Source organism: Poecilia reticulata, linkage group LG4 (assembly GCF_000633615.1).
Source record: "Poecilia reticulata strain Guanapo linkage group LG4, Guppy_female_1.0+MT, whole genome shotgun sequence".
NCBI classification, from domain to species: domain Eukaryota; kingdom Metazoa; phylum Chordata; class Actinopteri; order Cyprinodontiformes; family Poeciliidae; genus Poecilia; species Poecilia reticulata.
In genome coordinates this window covers 25,864,101-25,884,457 of record NC_024334.1, presented here as the reverse complement: position 1 = coordinate 25,884,457, position 20,357 = coordinate 25,864,101, and the positions used below count along the sequence as shown (strand labels likewise).

Here is a 20,357-nt window from a genome sequence, read left to right as displayed (position 1 = left end):
CTTCCAGCCAGAAAGAAAATATTGGTAAAAACAGAAGATTGCCTTAAACCAAAAGGGTTTAAAATGGTCAGATATTTGTTGTGACCTTCATCCTGTCAACATGTCAGTCCAGATCAAATTCAACGTCCAACAGTAAAGATGCAGGAAGGCGATCTTAGAGGGTTTCTTCGTTTGCTCTACATCTTCTAACATCGTTGACATTTAAGGCAGAATGTAAACAGTTTGGTGCAAGTTTAATAATAATGTCTGGTCACACAGCTGTCAATTATTTTGCATGAACGCATGTCTGAAACAGACATCTACCCAGAGACAGACAGATTCGGTCCAACAGATGAGAATATCAAGTCATGTAGATGACAGTCACCGTGGCGACTTCCTCATGCTTTCTGTGGCATCCAGACAGTCTGTCTAAGGTTGCCTTTTGGGTATTATTTGTATGCATGTTTTGTAGTTGTATTGTTTTTTTGTTTTTTTTAGTCAGAAGGGGAAAAGTGACAGACTTTTGTTTCCAGAAGCAATCTGTCCCTCGCTAATGAGGAACCGCTTTTCTCCTGCCAGCGAAAGACGCGGCGCTGGGGTTTCACACGCTGACACCGCGGTGGAAGGTTTCTCATCTGCGTTGCTTTCCCAGTCTGCACCACAGACAAACATACACGACATATGGAAATGGCTGCTGCGTGCGTGTCAGTCCGATGCAAATCCAGCAGCGTTCCTGTTTGCAAACCCCCGGCATCAGCGAGTCTCTGACACCGAGCAGAGAGGCAAGGAGACAAACAAAAGCAAGCAGGTGAGAGTGTGTGTGAGTGTTTTAAGATTTTCTCTTTAATATCAACTATAAAAACATGTTTTTATTCTCCCTCCACCAGACTCTACACAAATGTATTACTGCCTCCAAAGGGGGGCAGGTCAGTCACTGGCACTCTCTGGTCACAGTCTATGTCCAGCAGGTAAACAATTATTACAAATTCAAGACTTACAAATGAATCAAGAACAGCAGTCATGTACAGAGGGCGTCTGTATTTGTGTCAAATGCATCGTAAAGAATCAGAAAAGTGGATTTTAATGCTCTGCTCCAATGAGCTTTACATTCAGGTCAGATAGTTTTATGATTTTAAATTATTGTTATTATTTTTTTTACGACTTTTGGACTCTTGAAATTGATACAAGACAGATGAAAAACACAATTTAAACCGATATGAGGCTGAGTTATTATTGCACTTTAATCAACCTTTGTTTTATTTACCCTTTAATGTTATTAAAGTGCAGGAGTACAATTATCTGACCGTTTCAAGTAGGTCACCACTTTATATTTCAGCCACTGACAGACTTCTACATTCCTCTTTCTCTCAGTTATATACATAGAAAATACCCAAAAAGAGATTTGAAAGCTTGGATTAACAGATTGGAGGCTTTTTTTTTTTTTTGCACCTCCAGGCAGCAATAATGAATTGGCAACACTGAGATAAAACATACCTGCCCATAAAATGAAGAAGCATAAGCATAGTAGATAACATTGAATGTTCCCAGCAAATGATGAAAAGTATCCAGATTTCAGGCAAAGTCCACCAGATTTTCAGACATCAAGCTCCATCGGAGCCCACAGCATCACAGATTATCCACCGTGCTCGACAGTGGGATTGAGATCCTTTTCCATAAATCGACTCCAGGACTCACCGGGAGTGTTTGTCACCAAAAAACAACAAAAAAACAATAAAAAAACTGAAGTTTTCAGTTGCAGGATGATACATTTTCTTTGATATTATCTTAAATTAAATATGTATATAATTTAAGGGTTTGTACACGTCCTTCGCAGGGGTACAGGCAAGTCTGTAGACTTCTGCATAAGTCAACTATAAATCCCTCCTGAAAAACTGTGTCCGCATAGTGTTTCTCCTCTGTCACTAAAAACCACAGATGCAATAATAAATCGCCCAAAGTTGAGTTCAGCTGATTTCCCCCTGACACAACAAATACTGAAAAATCTGTCTTTTCTTCCGGCTATTCACTAAATGCTTCTAAAACATAAAATCCCATCATGTTCAGTCTCCTAATGCATCAACCAAAACATGTACTTTGGCAAGCATTTTTGCCATTTCTTCATTTTTTCTTTTAAAAGATTGAAGAATGGGTTCAGATTTGAATTGGCAAGTCAAACCTCAAACAAAACTGGAAATCAGAAGCAGAAAAAAAACTCAATAAGTGCCTTTTTTAAAACTCAAAACAGGCTTGGAAAAAACATTCATCTGAGCAGCTTGACAGTGTAGCTTTTAACACATTAAGCAGTAAATTCATCAGCCAAATTCAGTGTAGTGCAGCAGCTTCCATTTCAAGAATTTGACCTGCTTTTGGGTCTTAGTTGTAGAGATGCATTATATTTACAAGATTCATAATGGATTATTAAAAGAAAAAAACAGCTTATTCCAATAAATATCTGTCCTAACAGTTCTCATTTTGGTGAAAAATGTGGACTTTTACAGGCTTCTATGTTATCTGTCTGCACCTGCAGCTGTTCATGTGTGCACTGCAGCAGTGGAGTGCATGACCCCATCTCCACCACTAATGGCCACGCTGTACTTCATAGCGTCTCTACTTCAGCGTCATTTACAGAGCAACATGCATAACGTATGACCCAAACGCTTCTTTTGTAAAGCAACCCTACCGATAAACACAGTTTGTGATTCAAACTACGTGATTCCAGGTTCTATTACAGATCTTCATGTTCTGAAATCCAGATGCGAGTGAAGAAATAATCCCCCCTGCTGCTCCGTTAAAAACCCATAAAACATGACAGTCGGAGAGGATTTCATACGGAAAGAGTTCTTCGTGTGAGAAAGAGTTCAGTCGCTGCTTTCAGTCCTGTCAGCGTGACGGATGTGGGGAACCGTCGCGTCTCCTTCTGCCTCACGACGCTGAGTGAAAGTTCACAGGACTCCGTAGTCCCTTAGCGACTTGAGCAGGACCGTGTCCCTTATGTCGGTGAAAACCTTGCGGATGTTGTTGGTGTCTGTAGCACAAGTGAAGTGTGGGTACATGGTCTTCCACACCCGGGTTTCTTGGTTCATGGAACGCTGCTCGTACATTTTGAGGATGTACTGCTTTGCTAGCTCAGCGTTCTGCTTTTCACCTGCAAGACGATGGTAGACGTTGGAGGGAAAGACAAAAATCTCTGCTGAGTACCAGTGGGAGTTTAAAAAGCCAAAATACATGACAGAAAACCATTTGTGTTTTGTTTTTGTTTTTTAGGGGCATTAGATTAAATTAGGGAAGCTAAAGAATTGAGCCACAGTCACCCCACATGTAGCACTGTTGAAGCTATTATTCCTTAAAACATCCTCATAATGTTCATATTCTGTAGCTACTTAGTTAAAAATGAAAGATAACAACCATTCATATCCTAGAATTATTTTCATTATTGTTTTACCCTAATTGCATATTTCAACTGATCGTTAAACCGATTATTTAAAAATATTACAGAAGGTAAACATTTTCATTCCTTATTGTTTAGACTTTATGTAGGATAAGGGGAAAATGTGTATAGTATCACTATAGCAGAAACAGTGCTGTCATTTGGTTTCAAAATCAATTCAAACTTTCCTCAAATACAAGTTGAGTTTTATGTAAACTTTATTGGATTGAACTGAGTTGTTTCCTTTGAAACAACATCAGCCAAATGAAACCAGTTCAGGATAGAGTCTGGATTCTCACCCCACATCAGTGTTTGACCTCACAGATGCACTTTAGGAAAAATTGTCCATGACTGAAGTTTGTGGGAAGTTTTCCCGGAAGAGCAGAAGCCATTCCAGTCAAATCCAGCTACGATTTGACTGGAAATATTTTTCGCCGTTGAAACAATGTGCCAAATATGCTGTGCACTCATGCAAATGGCCTGTGTAGCACTTTACCAAGTCCAGAAGAGTCCGAAAGTAACATTCAGTCAATCACCTATTCACACACATACTCTGGTGACTGGATGAACTTCCATCTTATGAATTTCAGATATTCTTCATTTAATCATTTAATGTTGATTGTTATTCAGTGTTTTTTTTTATTCTTATTTTTTTTTATTCTTATTTTGTCCTCAACTTGTTAACTTTAAATATTTCCTCAGCAGCTGCTGCACAATTTTCTGTCCTGCTCAAGGTCAAGGACTGGAGAGATAATGACTAAAATACCTTTTTGTTGATTTTAAATCTATTTGTGTGTAGATTTTGTCGTGACATGTTTCGGGTCAGAGTAGCGCGTCCTGCTCAAACAGACAAGTTAATGAGTCTAAACAATCAAGATGCGAAATGGCTAAAACGCCGTAACTAGAAGCTGAATTAAACACTATTATTATATTGTTGTTTTTAATTGCTTAAGAGCAAGTGAAATCTAGTTTCTCAGTGTCAGAGAACGGCGTCGGGAAGCGAAGCTACTTAACAGCAGTGCTTTCAAATGCAGTTACAGCCGCAGTAATAAGGGCCACGCAGTCTCCACACAGGAACACAACAGCATTAGCAGCAAACAGCAGCCAGCAGTAGGAGCTGCTCGGAGTTGTCATTAAGGTTAAATTGACATCAAGAAGCTTGACCCTGTATGAGTCATTATTTTACCGCGCTAATGCTGCTGGTAAAACACAGTGGGTGCACTGCAGATGCACACAAGTGTTCGCTCACAGTCACTAAGTCTAACCCTAAGCCACCTGACACACAAACACACGGCTAATACGTACGGTACACCTGAAAGGGGGGGGGGTTGTTCGGGTGGTGGTGCAGGGCTGGCAGGGAACAAAGTACCTGTCTGTAGTTGCCAAGGGAAACAGAGGGAGAGAGGGTGGAGGTGATGGAGTTGAGGGGGGGAGCGATGAGACGCCATAGAGCCTCTTTACACCAGCAGAACCGAAGGTAAGCTGATCAAGAGCACCTGAAGGCACCATTTATTACTGAGGACGGAGGGCAGAAAGAGACAGGAGAAGGAAGGAATGAAGAAAAGAGGAAAGAAAGGCAGAAGATAAAGAGGGAAGGCAAGGGTGGAAGAAGGAAGGAGAGAAAAATGCAGGAATAGAAAGCAGCAAGGATGCAGGGATAACAAAAGGAACAAAAAACAAAGGAGCAAAAATGAAGAGAAGCAAAAAAGTGAGGAGGAACATACAGAAAGAACTGAAGGTGAAAAGAAGAGACTGCAGAAACAAGAAAGGAAAGAACAAAAGAAAGTATGGAAAAGTAGAACGGGGAGGAGAAAAGCAAAACATGAATGATGGAAGAAGGAAATATAAAAGGAGGAATGTAAGAAAATAAGTAAAAAAGGAATAAAATATTTAAAAGGAAGAAGGTAGGAAAAGGAAGAAAACGAGTCAAGAAGGAAGCAGGGAGAAAGGGATGATAAAACAGAAAAAAGAGGGGAGGAAAGAAAATATAGAGGGAAGGACAGGAGCAATGAGCACAGGAAGGAAATGAAGAAAAGAAAAAGTAGAAAGTCGGGAAGAAAAACGAAGAATGTAAGGAAAAATGGAAGATCGAGCAAACAAGCATACAAAGAAGAGAAGAATGAAGGAGGGGAAATAGATGACAGAAAAGAAAGAGGAAGGACTATGGAATGAAAAAGTAAGGAGGGACAAGGGAAGGCAGACAGAAAAAGGAAGGAGAAATGAAAATGTTGAAGGAGAGAAAAAGATCAGAACAGAAGTAAAAGATAAAGACTGAAAAGTGTGACGAAAGTAGAAAAAGAAAAAAGAAGGGGCAAAAAGAAAAAACAGAAATGGAGGAAAGATGATTATGACAATAGCAAAGGAAGAAAGACAGAAAGGAGGAGGAGGAAGAGTCGCAGTGGGGCTGAAATCACTTTGTCAATATTTTTGGTGAATAATTCATTATTTCTGCAGAACATTATGAGACAGTTACAAGTCAGAGGCAAATTGACCAGAGGACAAACGGCATCACAGCCCTCATGTCCCTGCAGTGGTCCTGTCCGCTCTGTGATGAGAATAAACAGCTGCCACTGAGCGCACTGATGGCACTGAAATTGACTGATAACCTGACTCTGACTCAACACTGGTGCAATTTCTGCTCTGAATGTTTGAACATTTTCCAGCAAGCTTTAAAAAAAAATGCAGTCGTTTAGTAATGTCAGATTGCGCTCAAACTCCAACACACACACGCACAAAATAAGACGAGTTAAATTACCAGCTGTTAAAAAAAAAACATTTAAAAAACAGCTGCTAAACTTTTTAATCTCTTCTGGTGAACACACACATATAATTTCATCCGTTAACGTCTCCGCCTCCTTCTGTAAACTCAACGTTGTATTTGTGGCGGTAAATGAAAACCAAAAGCACATCTTAGAACAACGAACCTGTGAAACTTTCAAAGTATTTCCCCAGATCCGACGTCCGGATCTTGTCTTCCAGGATGTCAGTCTTGTTGAGGAAGAGGATGATGGAGGTGTTGTGGAACCAGGCAGAATGGATGGTGGTGTAGAACAGAGCCAGACTCTCCTGCATGCGGTTCTGAGGAACACACAGTCAGCTTAACATGTTTTGGTTCTGCAGAAGACGTGCAAGTTTTTCTTTTCTTCTTTATCCCTTAATAACACAATTTTCACAAGGAGCCAGAAAACATGAGCTGCAGCAGTTTGGCTTTTTGGGTAGATGGGGGCGAAACTGGAGGAAGGAATAATGTAAACAAAGAGCAAGGGGAAGAAAATGAGCAACAGACCAACATGGAGGTTAATGAATGCTGTGGGAGACCAAAAAGAGTCTGGGAGAGATAACAGGTTTAGTCATAGCATGGGAGGAAAGAAGAGAGCACCAGGAGGCTGAGAGGAGAGCAGGACGTGTGTTGTACGACAGTGCCACCTGCAGGAGGAAGGATGCAATTACAAAAACAAAGGACTACAACTACAGATTACAACTAAATATAAAAAGATAAATAAGTAACACAGTAAAACGTAAAGTGTTAGTAAATTGCTTATTATTGAAGCATCCAAGTTAGGCTGAGTTAATTATCTGCAGTGTTTTAGGGATTTATTTATTTTTTTTATACTGCTGGTCTTAGATTCTAGATTATGAACAGTTTCTGTTGTTTTACATAAGATAGATGCACTAATGATTCTGGAAGCAGAGGAGACAACAAAGCTACAAGCGGTGAAGCCTCATCCTGTCTGTCTTGTCCTTCAGTCTGTGAGTATAATCTAGGACTGGTTGGGTCAGATTTCAGGAGAGTCAAGTGCTGAGGCGTTTGTCTGCTTGTCAACACCAAGAAATAATGTCGGAGCATGATTACTGGCTCTCTTTATCTGGATGACCTCAAAACAATAGACTCTTCATAATGAGTTTGGTTTCTGAAACCTGTGTTCAGGTTTTCTACAAAACTTTTTTATAGGCTTTAACTGATGAAACGTTATAAAATTGGAACTAAAACTAGAAAAAAAGGTATTAAGCTACAGCATAAAGAAACAAAACATGTATTGATCTTTTCCCACATTTTTTAAATTTAATACATTTTCCAGATATACTGGAAAATGTGTCACGGCTGGCTGTGTGTTTGGTTTTGTTGACTTGCTGGAAGACGAACCTCGGTTTGAAATCGGCTGTGACCTTTTATGAGTTTTCTCTAAAGACTGCTACATATTTAGCTTCATTCATTGCCCCTTTAACTCTGTCCAGTTTCCCTGTTCCTGTTCATGTCCCACATCATGACACTGCCACCACTGTGCTAGTTTTCTGCTTCTCCTGTCTTGGAAAGAACACACTAACAATTACTTCAACTGTATTTATTTCAGGGTTTTGGAATAAAGAGGACTGAATGCAAATGGGCAACAACTTTCAGGTTTTTTATCTGTAAAATATTTTTTGAGTTATGCACCCTTGTCCTTCCAGGTCTACGATAGATAAACACAGAAAGGTTTGTGAAATAAGAAGTATAAAATGTGTAAATAAAGCAGAATTTTAATAAAGGACTTTAGCAAAATCCTGAAAATCTGATGGAATATTTCATTCCGACTTTTCAAATGCTTCCCAAAGCTCAAGATCACAAACAGCTCAAATAATCAAAATGTTTAACACTGCTCTAATCATCTGAAGCATCTGATTTTAAAGCCGAAACCATCTCAGAGTCTCCATAATTAAGGAAATGCAGCAGGTATGCATTGGAAATATGATATAAATATGATTCAAGAGAAGAAATGGATTCATAAAATAGCTCTTATTTTATCCGCTTCCTGCTTGAGCTAACAGAGTGAAGGGAGAAGAGAGCAAACTCCTCTTACGATGGTCTCTCTCTCCTCCAGGACCTGGTCGTACTCGCTGAGGGATGCCAGGAAGATGAGCGAGGTCACATTTTCAAAGCAGTGGATCCACTTCCGACGCTCCGATTTCTGGCCGCCAACATCCACAATCCTGAGGGAGGGAAGAAGAAAGAGAAGTAAGTAGTAAGAACAAACGTTGTTTCTTGACACTTTTTTTTTTTTTTATGTCGCTGTTTAAACCAGTCAAGTTCTATTTAAGAATCGTGTCATTAATTATTGGGGCAGAAAAACAATGAATTGTGTGGAACTGTCCCAGTTCTCACAGATCATTCTCACGCCTACAAACTCTGACGAAGCTGCAAAAAACCAGGCGGCGAATTTAGGACGTTCTTCACACTGACGATATGTGACGCCTCCGACCGATCGCTGTGTCAGAAAGGAAGCAGACACCTCCTCCAGTTTTCAAAAAACAAAATCAAATATAAAAACAGGAAAAAAGCTAGCAAAAAGAAAAAGAAGAATTATGTTAAAAATATGTCCAGGACGGGCTACTCATTCCCTTTCAAAGCTGCTCGGTGTTTGTGTCGCCCGTGAAGGTTTAAACCTTTAATGGTAGAAACCCTCATATGTGGGATTTGGATCAAAATCAAACACAAAATGGACACTTCACCTCTCAGCACAAACTCTGCAGAGAGGCAATTAGAAACGTGATCCTACTGTGTCCAAGCAGACGCGAGCAAACAAAGCCTCAACAGTATTTCATTCACAGCAGCGTGAATAGCGCTGGTATTGGATTTGTCCCTGTGAGAGGGCGGTAATGTGAGGCCCGGCCACCTTAGCGTGATGTTCTTGATGGTGAAGGAGTAGTCGTGGATGCCCGTAGTGGGAAACCGAACACGCAGCACGTCCTGCTCCGTGGGGATGTAATCGTGGGCCGAGATCCGCTCCAAGTTGTTCAGGTAGCTGAAAGACAGAGAGACTTGGTGAAAACACTGCTGCTGTTTGCTTTACATGAAGCTTTTGTAAGACAAACTGAAAGTGACAGGAGACAAGTGATAAATTGGTGAGGGAAAAAAAAAGTGTGATTAAAAAACACAAGAAGCGGGTGGGGAGAGCCCACATTGACCTGTGTGCAAACAGCATGTTTATGGCCGGTGTTGAAACAAGCTGTCATTAGCCGGTGTTGACCGACTGTCCCTTATCGAGCACACATCGCGATGACAGAGCTGCTTGGCAAACAGGACGATGCAGCAATAGAAAAGAGGGACTAAAGAGAACCGGCCGGACCCGGGCTTTGTTCTGATCCTGAGTCATTCTCTGAACGTCGGGTTCACACCCACTGCTATACGTTACACCGTGACGAGAAACAGTCGGTAAACTCTGCACTCTGACATTTAGAGCTGCGTGAGCCCACAAAAACACAGAGTTGGTCAGGAAGACGCCCTCTAGTGTTGAAATACACAACAAATCTGTGATGGTTTTGCTTCTCGAGGTGAAACTGTGGAAAAAAAAGAAGACGACTCAAATTTCATTTCAGAAATCAAAAACCAAAAAAATAAAAAATTTGGAATCAAATTTATTCAAACATTGAAATTAAATGTGTTTCTATTTGTTAATATCTAATTTGAGAATCAATTTACAAAATAAGCATGATTATTATTTTTTGTTTTTTTCCCTAACAACTAATATGTTTAATAGATCTATCAATCAAAACTACAAATTCTCATCATTTTCAATTCACAAACTTTCAGTATGATGTATTTTAAATCACTGTTTTTGAGATGAATACAAATCAAATCCAGATTAGGCACATGAGCTCTGATACAGAAGGAGGAACTCGTAATTCTTTCCATTCCTGTTTAATTAAAAACCGTCAACTTTGAACTTCTCCTTCCACTCAACCTTTCATTGATATGTAACTTCTTGTTGTTAATATTTTATGTAACCCTCTTTTACCAATAGGACTTTGTCTTCTCCTACAAATTTAGATAAGTGGTAGCTTACAGAGAGAATTAATGCATTATTTCTACATTTCTAAAGGTTTAAGTCTGGAGACATGGAGGATATGGAAGAAGGTTAATTTTGTGTTTTGTGTTTTGATTTGGTCATACACATTGAATGATGACCAGTTTTCTAGTACTCAGATTTGTGTCAATGTCCTGCTTTTAATAATAATAATAATAATAATAATAATAATAATAATAATAATAATAATAATAATAATAATAATAATAATAATAATAATCCTTTCACTTTTTATCACTCCAGGGGGAAATAGTTGTGGCACCAGTAAATTTACTAAAACAACCATTTCTTAACGTGGTGTTCATACTTTGAGACGCAGTCATCTGGTAAGACTTTTCACATTTCTGACATTGCAGAGACACTTCATCACGCCACTGCCTCTCATTCCCAGTCCAGTCACGCTGACTGCAGCTCATTTTTCTCCTCTAGAATAAGTGTGTTTTAGTTTTACTCACTACTCGGTGGAGTCCAGGAGCTGATACTCGCAGCGGCGGCTGTAGCAGATCCGTATTCCTTGGTCTGACCAGAGGCGGCGGATGGCATCCACGTATCTCCTCTCCAGGAGGACAATGTGCACCGTGTTCACATCCTGCAGCCACCTGGCGAACCTCTAGAGAGCAAACATGGGACGGTGAGAGAAGCGTTTCAGACGCTTGCAAAGACATGGACTACGACAACAATAATCGATCTCTCAATATAATCGATACTAGAAAAATAAATGATTCAGAGATACTCATTTGCCAAAGAACTGCTGCAAGTTTTAAACGCTGCTAACATTGCAAGTACGTCCAGGAAAACCTGAGCGACGCTCTTTATCCGACTGTTTGGAGATTATTTCCCCATGAGGCAGAGGATCCCACATGCTGACGTTGCAACACTGACGTTTGAGAGCAACTTGAAAAGTTCAGTAAAACTCCTGTACAACAAAACCTAACAATATTATCTTAGTAAAAATTAAGTTCGTGGACACAAGCAACCCAGTCGGTGCCGCTCGTCTGCGCAGCTTTTCGAGTGTGTAGCCTCTCTGTCTTCACGTAGATGCTGCAGGTTCTTTTCCGACCACATCAGGATGCGCGTGTTTTTGTTTGATTCATAAATGCCTTTTTCTCATTGCATGCACAATCCAATCAGTCATTAAGGGTTTTTTACCTGATGTCTTCACACCTGTGTTTATATGTGAGCATTCAAGTGTAACCAAGTGCAACCGTACGTATTTATACTGGCCAAGATTTATGTGTGGGCGCAGCTCGTCTGCGGCTGCTGTTCTGACCAATTATCAGAAAGACAGAAATTGTGCAAGGGTGCTGCTAAATACGTTTGCATGTAGTAGATCCTTGTTTATGCTTTAAAAATAATGTGTTGTGTAGTAGAACAAATTGACAGTCAAATGGAAGCATACAGTAGAAAACTAAAGATAAGTATTTATAATAACATTTTTAAAATTGCAGAACTGAATCAAAACTACACACTTCCATAAAGGATAATAACACTGATGTTAAATGTTATCTTGTCTACTTTCTCCAAACAGTGACGTCCTACGTAAAGTATATATATATATATTTTTTTTTTTAATTCAGCTTAATTGTTCTTTTTTTTTGGTAGTGCCCTAACTATGTAAATCAAAAATGTTTAGTCATATTGTCATTAATCATAGTTTTACTCTCAACCAGGAAGAAGCCTTTTAATCAAAAAATGCTGCCACGATATTGAAAACGGTATCAAATATTTGTTGTTGTATCGGTATCGAGTTTGAAATTGTCTTGTGACAACTCCTTTGAATTGAAAGACAGATCAACACTTTCTGCCTATTTAGTCCTCTAATGGTTTCCTATTAGAAGGCTAATAAGAAACCATTAGCGCTCTGTCTTCACGTAGATGCTGCAGGCTCTTTTCCGACCACAACAGGATGCACATGTTTTTGTTTGAGTCATAAATGCCTTTTTCTTATTGCATGCACAATCCAATCAGTCATTAAAGTGTTTTTTTTACCTGATGCCTTCACACCTGTGTTTATATGTGAGCATTCAAGTGTAACCAAGTGCAACCGGCCGTATTTATGCTGGCCGAGATTTATGTGTGGGGCTCTACCTCGTTCTCAGGGCTGGTGTAAGGGATTCTGAGCGTGGTCATGGCTCCGGTCATGGCTTTGATGGCAGTGAAGATGTTCTGGTAGATACACTTAGCGAAGGCCTTCCGCTCCTCTTCGGAGAAGCCTCGGCCGTGGATGATCTTCATCTGTCGGAGGAAGGTGGTTTTCCCACTTTCTCCAGTTCCTGAAGAAGCAATAGCAATGGGATTATTAAGTGAGATATATTTAAATCCTTCACCATTAGTAATGCCAGCCATGTCTGTAGTAATGACTTCTCTTTTACACTATACATTGCTCTGGTTTTCTGCCACGTTCTAGACAAACAGATTATGCGATGAACCAAAAAAAAAAAAAAAAGGGCCAGATTTTGAAATTTTAAATTTTCTCTCAATCAGTTCTTATTGGTCAGAATTTATTCTACCAATAACCAAATTTAAAGGAGCGTTTTTGTTGCCATTGGAGACAAATGAACTAAAAGGTTCTCATTTCTGCTCAGTAATTGCATCAATCAACAGCATTTGCCATGATGCACTTCTTTTCATTTTGTAAGTCAAACAAAAGCCAAAAACAGCATTACAAATGCATTAATGTTTAAATGAGTTAGCCTGTACGATCTTTTAATTCCTTCATTTTTTCAGCACTTTTTTTTTGTTTCATGTGTCCAGAACGGGGAGACCAGAGCTCAAAGAAAGGCGTCAGTGGGATGTTCGCTCAGTGAGTCAGACCAGAACCGACCAGGGGGAGAATCAGTGTTTCAGTGCGTACTTCCTCACAGCCTCTGACAACTGCTGCTCAGAAGTATCCATCCTGCTCTCTGTCTGAAAAACCGGCCTCCTTAAGTTGAGCAGCTGTTGCTAATTTCCACATAAAAAATGCAGCCATGAAACTTTCATCAGTTGCACAATAGTTTCACATATGAAACGTTCACCAGGAGGGGCTGTGGCAAGAAGGGATGCAAGACCGGCTGAGGCCAAGGAGGCTTCCCGCTCCTCTGAGACAATGAGATCCGATTCTGACAGTTCAGATTCTGCAGAGCCCTGTGTGCCCTCTATAAACCTACACAGAGTATAAAATGATGTGCTTTCATATACAGTGGGCACAAATAGCCTGGTTCTACTAATCCCCCCCCCCCCCTTTCGTACATATTTTATAGTTTTCTTTACTCAGGAAGGTAATTTGTGGTCCGTTATATAAACAAGCATGTGTGTGTAATTCTTGACAGAATCTTCATTTCTGAAGATCATTTCTACAAGCTTTGTGGTTGTAGAAATGTTTTTTCTCAGCAGGAACCAGGGTACATATGGCTCTTTGATTTGTAAAGGTTGGTTCAGAACAAAGGAAATCCTCCCTCACTAGTTTCGGTCTGATTTTCTCATCAAGTTTTGAGAAATGTAAAATTTGTTACATTTCTCTTGTCACATATTTTATGTAACTAGTGACACCCTGAAACGGTGCATAAATGCCATGGCTTTTTGCACCCTTCTCCTGACTGATATCTTTATACAATGAAACCCTTTTGATTCTTTGTAAGCTGGCCTATGGCTTGAATATCTTATTATATCAGCAGAACTTTATATCAAATTAACCAAAAAAAAAATATTTCTGGTCCAAGAGGCTGCAAACATGAGCAACCAGCTTATTGCAGCTTTTTATTTTTAAATGCTTTCCTCTAATACATTTTTGTTTGTTTGTTTTGCACTTGAATTGCGCAAGGTATGATGGCATGTGAAAAAATATTTTGAATTTATTTTTCAAATACAAATGTTTAAATCCCACAGACCTGGGGGGGAAAAAGCATCTCCAGTTTCAGTAAGGAAGGTAGGAACTCTTACTTATAAGATTAGACCTGAAAGCTTCCGCGTTTGATAAAGCTGACTCTAATGAACCATGTCTCCATTGGAGAGCTGAGCAGCGTTTTCTTCACGCAACCCTTTTATTATGGATTTTAAGAGGAGTTTTATGAGGGAGCAAAGTCAGAAAGGTAGGGAAAATATAAAAATATCATTACCCCCACTACCATGATGATTAGCACTGCTGCGGGTTAATGAGGTCTGAGCAGCCTCCACCTAGGTGACATCATGCAAATGTTTCAAATGTATTTTGTTTGATTTGCAGTCATTAAGAGAGATGCCGCGCCTTCAGGTTCTGTTGCTTCAGGTTTCCTTTCCCTTCCTTTTAATACCGGGTTGTTCACTTCATCAATGAACTGAATCGGTCCCACAACTCAGATCCTCTACGCGAGAAGGGTCTTTGGAGTGATAATGACTTTTTATAAGCCTGTTGTTGCCTTTCCAGTTGGTTTTGTTGTTGTTTGCCAGGGAGCAGGCAGCTCCGACCAGGAGAGGAGACTAAAGAAGAGCCCTGCACTTTTTTTTTCTGTCTTTGCAAATTGCTTTAACAATTGAATTTCCATGCTGTGGGGTTAATACAGTCAAGTCCTATCTTCTCTTATCGTATCTTCCATGACTGTCTGGCCGGAGATGTTTACACTGTGAAGAAAAGACTTTGATTTCCAAAGCTGACTGTTGCGCCTGGTGTGAGTCTGACTGAACCACTCAAAAGTAGAGGAGGTTTAGAAACTGAATTTGAAGTGTTTTTTCTGTTATTTAACTTTGAGTTTGATTGAAAACTATTCACGTACATAGATTTTGATTGAAAATACTTTTAAGATACTTTCTTTCAACAGGGAATTTTGTTTCTGAGACAAGCATCCTTTACAGACAATAAAGCAGTGCAAAAAGAATTTGGAAAAAAAATAAATATTTTGCTGAAAAGTCTTTACTGGTTCTACAGCAGTCAGGTATTTGCAGATCAGCTTTTTGAATGTTTTCAGTGGAACTTGAACAATATATTTTTGCTGATGAGCTCTTGACGCGTCAGGTTGGAAAGTCTTTCCATCACCCTAATCTATGCAGATAAAAACAACCCAAGAGGCGGCGAAGCAGAACAATAACAAAACAACTTCAGCCTTTTACATCACAAACTGATTAATGTCATCTTTGCTTTTTTTTTTTTTTTTTACAATGGCTAAACCTAATTCCTGTTTAACTGAAAACATCACAGCACCAATGACCTGACTTTAGCATCAGGCACAAATACTCTGCAGTTTCTCTTAATACTTGTCAAACAAATCTTATCTCACCTTGTGCACATCTGGACTTTTTTTTGTGCAAGACTGAAGCTTCTGACTAGACTGTCTCTGATGTAAAATTTCACACAGCTTTACTCAAAACAGGGAGAGAAAATGAGGTTAAAATGCTATGAAGACCTGAACAAAAGTGGGACACTTGGTCTCTTTCCTGTCCTCTCGTCCCCCAGTCAGTCACTGCAGATGGACGCTCATAATAAGGCTTGATGTTCTGTGAGTTTCTTTCTGTTAAAATGGACTGATCCCTCCAGCCAGCACCTCGTACTTGCTCTCTCTGTGAAGTAAAGATCTGATATATCAAGGTTTCCCTACGTTTTTGCTGACCAATCTGAAGGTTTTCTGAACGTTTACTTGAATTGAGCCAGTTTATGTTTGAAGCAAATTGTCTTGAGATTATTTTTACTGTGGATCTTAACTCTAGAAATGCAGTGAACTGACTTGTTATTGCTGTCATGAACGTTATGTGACCCAGAACACAGAGCCACTCTCTTTCCTTAGTTCTGCCAACATTGAAAACAAATACAATGCAGACAAATACAAAACAGATACATTGATTGAGACGTTAAGTGGGCATACAAAGCTGATTCTAAACGTTGCATTTCCGGTGTAAAATGTGGTCCAAGAGGAAATCAGTGTTGTCCTCCACCACATGCATTTCCCCAGGGAAACAGGTTTCGTCCGATTCCTTCTCATTTTATAATCCCAGTCATCTTCTGTCCATTTTTCTGCAGCTTCTCCGTGTTCAGCCTCCTGTTCACCACTGGTTCGTATTCCAGCAGTAAATTACTTTGAATATTTCTGTGGAGACTTTGAAGTGTAACAGGAGGTCAAAGTGTCCAGACTGAAGACAAACTGCTACGTTCTTTATCCTCCAGACATTTTCTTACTCCGTTGCCAGCTAGTATATTTTGTGGTTTTGATTGTTTCAGGTTGGACTTTTTCAGGAAATGTGGCTTTATCGCTCTAAAAAATGTCTACCAGCAGTGAATCACAAGTTAATTTGGCTTGAATTTTAATTGTAATTTGACACGAGGATCAGAAACTAAATAATTGGAATGCATTACCATTTTCAGATAATAATTTACCAATAAATCATTTTGTCCACAAGATTTAAGCATTTTTATTATGAGCAAGTTGCTTTAGTACAATTGAGCCCAAAATGATTCACTCCTCTGACAGATTTTGGGTATAAATAGTGAATTGTTTGTACTTGTATCGTGCTTTATCAAGTCCAGAGGTCCCCACAGTACTTTACACCACATTCACCCATTTACGAACATTCACACACTGATGAATACAATAAACTGGTGTGCAGTAGTTTACATTGGAGGGTAAAAAAATGGAGGTACAAATATGGTGGAAACATGAGACTAATGCAGTGTGCATGAAAGTCCACATATTTCTGTTAAAATTACATCTTTTGAATGTAAAAAAAATAAAACCGTGATTAAAAGGTGTGTTTCATTTTATGTAAAGTGCATGCTTTAACATGTAAAATAACATAAAAAATAGAAGTGAAATAACGTAAATGCACAAGTGACCACACCCTTTGCTAAACCACCTTCTGGTTCACTTCCAGCATTCAGTCTTCAGTTTTTAGAACTAAACGTCACAATTATTCAGGTGTTTTAAAGATTTTATGAACAATAGATCTTAAAGGCAATATTATATTTCACATTTCAAGCCTTATTATTGTTTTTTGTTTGTTTTTTTGCTGCATGTCACTACACACTAAGTGCTACTTATATCAGCTGATAACCAGTCCATTTAAAAGCCTCATTAAAGCTCTGAAGAAAACCAATTATTCAACGAGATCCTCAAAGCAAGCTGAGAAACAACACATGAAACATCAATAAAATGCTTTGGGTGATGGCTTTAATTCAGAGGAATGAAGGGACTGGCAATCCGTAACATGACACCAGCACCGTTTATCAACAGGATCTACAGCGTCTCATCAAACCGACCACTTTAAGCCGGAGACGATCTCCGAACTTGTTGATTTTTGCTGCGCTTTCCAAACAACACTTTCCAAGAATGATTCACCGAGCAGCAGGAAGCTGTGTGAAACGCTATCAAGATTTTACAGACAGCCCTGTTCCCATATACGCACAGTCACACAGTCACTCGGGCAATAAGACAGGGAAATAATTTGATGTTATTGTTTACAGGATCTCTACACTGTGTCAGGATTTCCCCTAATCCTGGTTCATTCCTGTTATCTGTTTAGCTTGCTAATATTGGACTGAAATACAACCCTAGTGGGTCAACATGTGAGTTATGCTACTTTCAAAATGATATGTTATTAGATGGAAAACTGCACAAAGAGCCAAATGTATAAATATAAAGATTGATGAATGGAGTGATGGAGAGAGGGAAGACTAAATGGGACAAATAGTAGGACAGGTTAATGGGCAGAACATTGAGACAAAAAGAGACAGTGCATCAAGTGTGGAAATGTTTGCTTTTTCATATTTTTAATTTTATGTTTTAAGTTATCCAGACACGGAAAGCACTTGAAGTAAGTAACTAAAATTTTATCTGCATTGCACCTTTCGCAGATAAAATCACAAAGAGTTTTTTAAAAAAAAAACACTTAGGAAAAACACATCAAAATAACATCAAATTGATTAAACATCTGTCTGTGTAAATATGTTAATTTATTTTAGTCGTATTTAAATTCTAAATAAATTCTAGTCTAACAGAGCACCTAGCAGAAAAATGTCCTGCTTCAAAAAATTTGCCAAAATATTCAGGACCAACCTGAACTTTTCTAGTTTACTAGGATGAGCGATCGCATCAGGAAATGTCGGCTGGCAAAAGCTTCAAAACTGCCATAACTTTGAATCAATTTACAGCACAGAGCCACACACATGTGTAATCTCAGCTCTAATTATTTTCAACTGTTTGTACCAGTTCATATTTTTTTATTTGTTATAAATATCTAAATTAAATCATCAGGGTGAAACACTGCCCCTGTCAGCAGGACCCCAAGTTGTTTAACCAATCCTGGCTCACAGATTTCAGGGATGTGTGTGTCCAAGCACTGCTTTCAGCTCTAATCTACACCATTCTTCACATACTCTCAAAGTGGCACATGCCTTACATAGTTTCTGCCTCATTTCGCGCAGCTGCCAAACAGGCCGAACAGTTTGCGGCTGAACACAGGATAATCCAGGGCGTCATCCCCACATCCTTTAATTGCATTTCGCAATTGCCCGTAACTTTCTTCTTCGTGCCTTTCGCTTTGATTTTGTGCCGTCGTGTGTTTGATCGCAGGTGCAGCGTTGCTGTACTCACCCAGCAGCAGGATTTTAATCTCTCGTCTCTCCTTCTTCTTCTGCTGCCTGAGGATCCTCTTGATCTCTTTGTCCACAGCGATGGCGGTCTTCTCATCCTCCGACAGACAGCACACGCAGGTGCGGTAGATCCAGTCACAGCACCCCGCCATGGACAAAACTGATAAAATCCACCTGTTGCCAGAATAATCACATGGTATAAACCAGAACTTATAATAGCATGTTATAAACTAGGGCGTCGCTTTAATTTTGACTCAACTTGCCATGATTTATTCCATCACACATTAAGGATATTTACTTGAAACTCTCTATACAGACTCGGTTAACTTTAAACCTTTTAAAACCTTTACTGTGGTGTTGTGTTTTTAACTTTGACGCTTTTTACAGCGTTTATTTCAGATATAACAACCAGAGCTAACCTATTTACCTGTCTCTTTTAAAGGCCAAGGTGGACTTCAGCTACTTAAGCGTATCTCCTTACCTCCAATCAGAGCTTCAAACTTCCTGGAGATGGTGCAGGTACAGGCTCCGACTGCTTTACGCAATCCATTTCCCACCCAGTCTTCCCCTGGCCTCTCCTCTCTCCTCCTGCCGGCTACCCGCGAACACCTGCCGTCATTCCCTCCAGCTGATGCCGGGCTTCAGCGTCTTTCTCCCGGTCAATCCGCTCTGGAAGGTCTGCCGCGCCTACACAGGAATGCGCCGTCTCCCCTGATCGGTTGAGCGCTCTGTGAAACTGGAATGCGCGCAGCGTGAAGCGCAGCAAATTTAAGCGGAAAACACGCAAAACCCGCCTCCACAATAAGAGCGTACGGCTTCCATTCTATGTCTCCGGTAAGCCATGGGGTGTGTTCCTCATTTAACCAGGAAAAGTAACTGATGGAGATTAAAAATCTCTTTTCCAAGAGTGACAGCAGCATAAAACATATATAAAATATAAAATCTAAGACCAAATACACACACACACACACATAAACATAACCAAGAAAAAGCTCACAATTACACATTAGGGCAGTTTCAGAAGCCAAGAGATATGATCTCTCGGTCACTGGAATTGATTTAAAGTACCCCAAGGAACGAACAAGACATGATAACTTTAAGTTCCTCTCCAAATTATTCCAGGTGGCAAAGGTGGAAAAGTTTAAAAGCCTTTTTATCAAGATCATTTCTGACCTATGATGTCCTGAGAGTGTAGGCTGTAAATGGCTGAAACTTCTAGGCAAAAGTGATCATAAATATATAGATGTCCAGGGATTCATTTATAAAATAAAAACCAGCGAGTGGGAAAGTCTGCAGTCAGAAAAAAAAGGACAATTTACTGTAGCATAGAAAGTGGAGCAATAATGGCTGACTGTTTTTTTTTATGACAGTCAGTCATAAAAAAACAGGTCACAATGATATACAGCATCCGAGCTTTTCAAATGCTGAGCTGAAGAGTTCATAAATAGTCGATCCACATAATCTACCAGGAACAGAGTGGTTGAAATAATGACATGTCTGATATGTAACATTTATTTTCTTTTCCAGCTGTTTTGTTTAATTTAGAATATCTAATTTTTAAAATTGTTTTACACTG

General features: G+C 39.5%; 1 protein-coding gene across 2 annotated transcripts; it reads right to left on the bottom strand.

Moving 5' to 3' along the window:
- Positions 1 to 800: 800 nt before the first annotated feature.
- Positions 801 to 19,514, bottom strand: LOC103463548 (guanine nucleotide-binding protein subunit alpha-11-like). Of its 2 annotated transcripts, XM_008406942.2 has the most exons (8): positions 19,263 to 19,514; positions 18,783 to 18,955; positions 12,337 to 12,521; positions 10,704 to 10,858; positions 9,058 to 9,186; positions 8,245 to 8,374; positions 6,331 to 6,484; positions 801 to 3,124 (listed from the first exon to the last, which is right to left on the bottom strand). In XM_008406942.2, the coding sequence occupies exons 2-8, from the start codon at positions 18,931 to 18,933 to the stop codon at positions 2,922 to 2,924; spliced, it is 1,107 nt and encodes a 368-aa protein (XP_008405164.1). In that variant the 5' UTR covers positions 18,934 to 18,955; positions 19,263 to 19,514; the 3' UTR covers positions 801 to 2,921. The 2 variants fall into 2 exon arrangements, with proteins under 2 accessions (XP_008405164.1, XP_008405165.1); XM_008406943.2 differs by lacking the exons at positions 18,783 to 18,955; positions 19,263 to 19,514 and adding an exon at positions 12,621 to 12,672.
- Between the last annotated feature and the right edge of the window lie 843 nt (positions 19,515 to 20,357).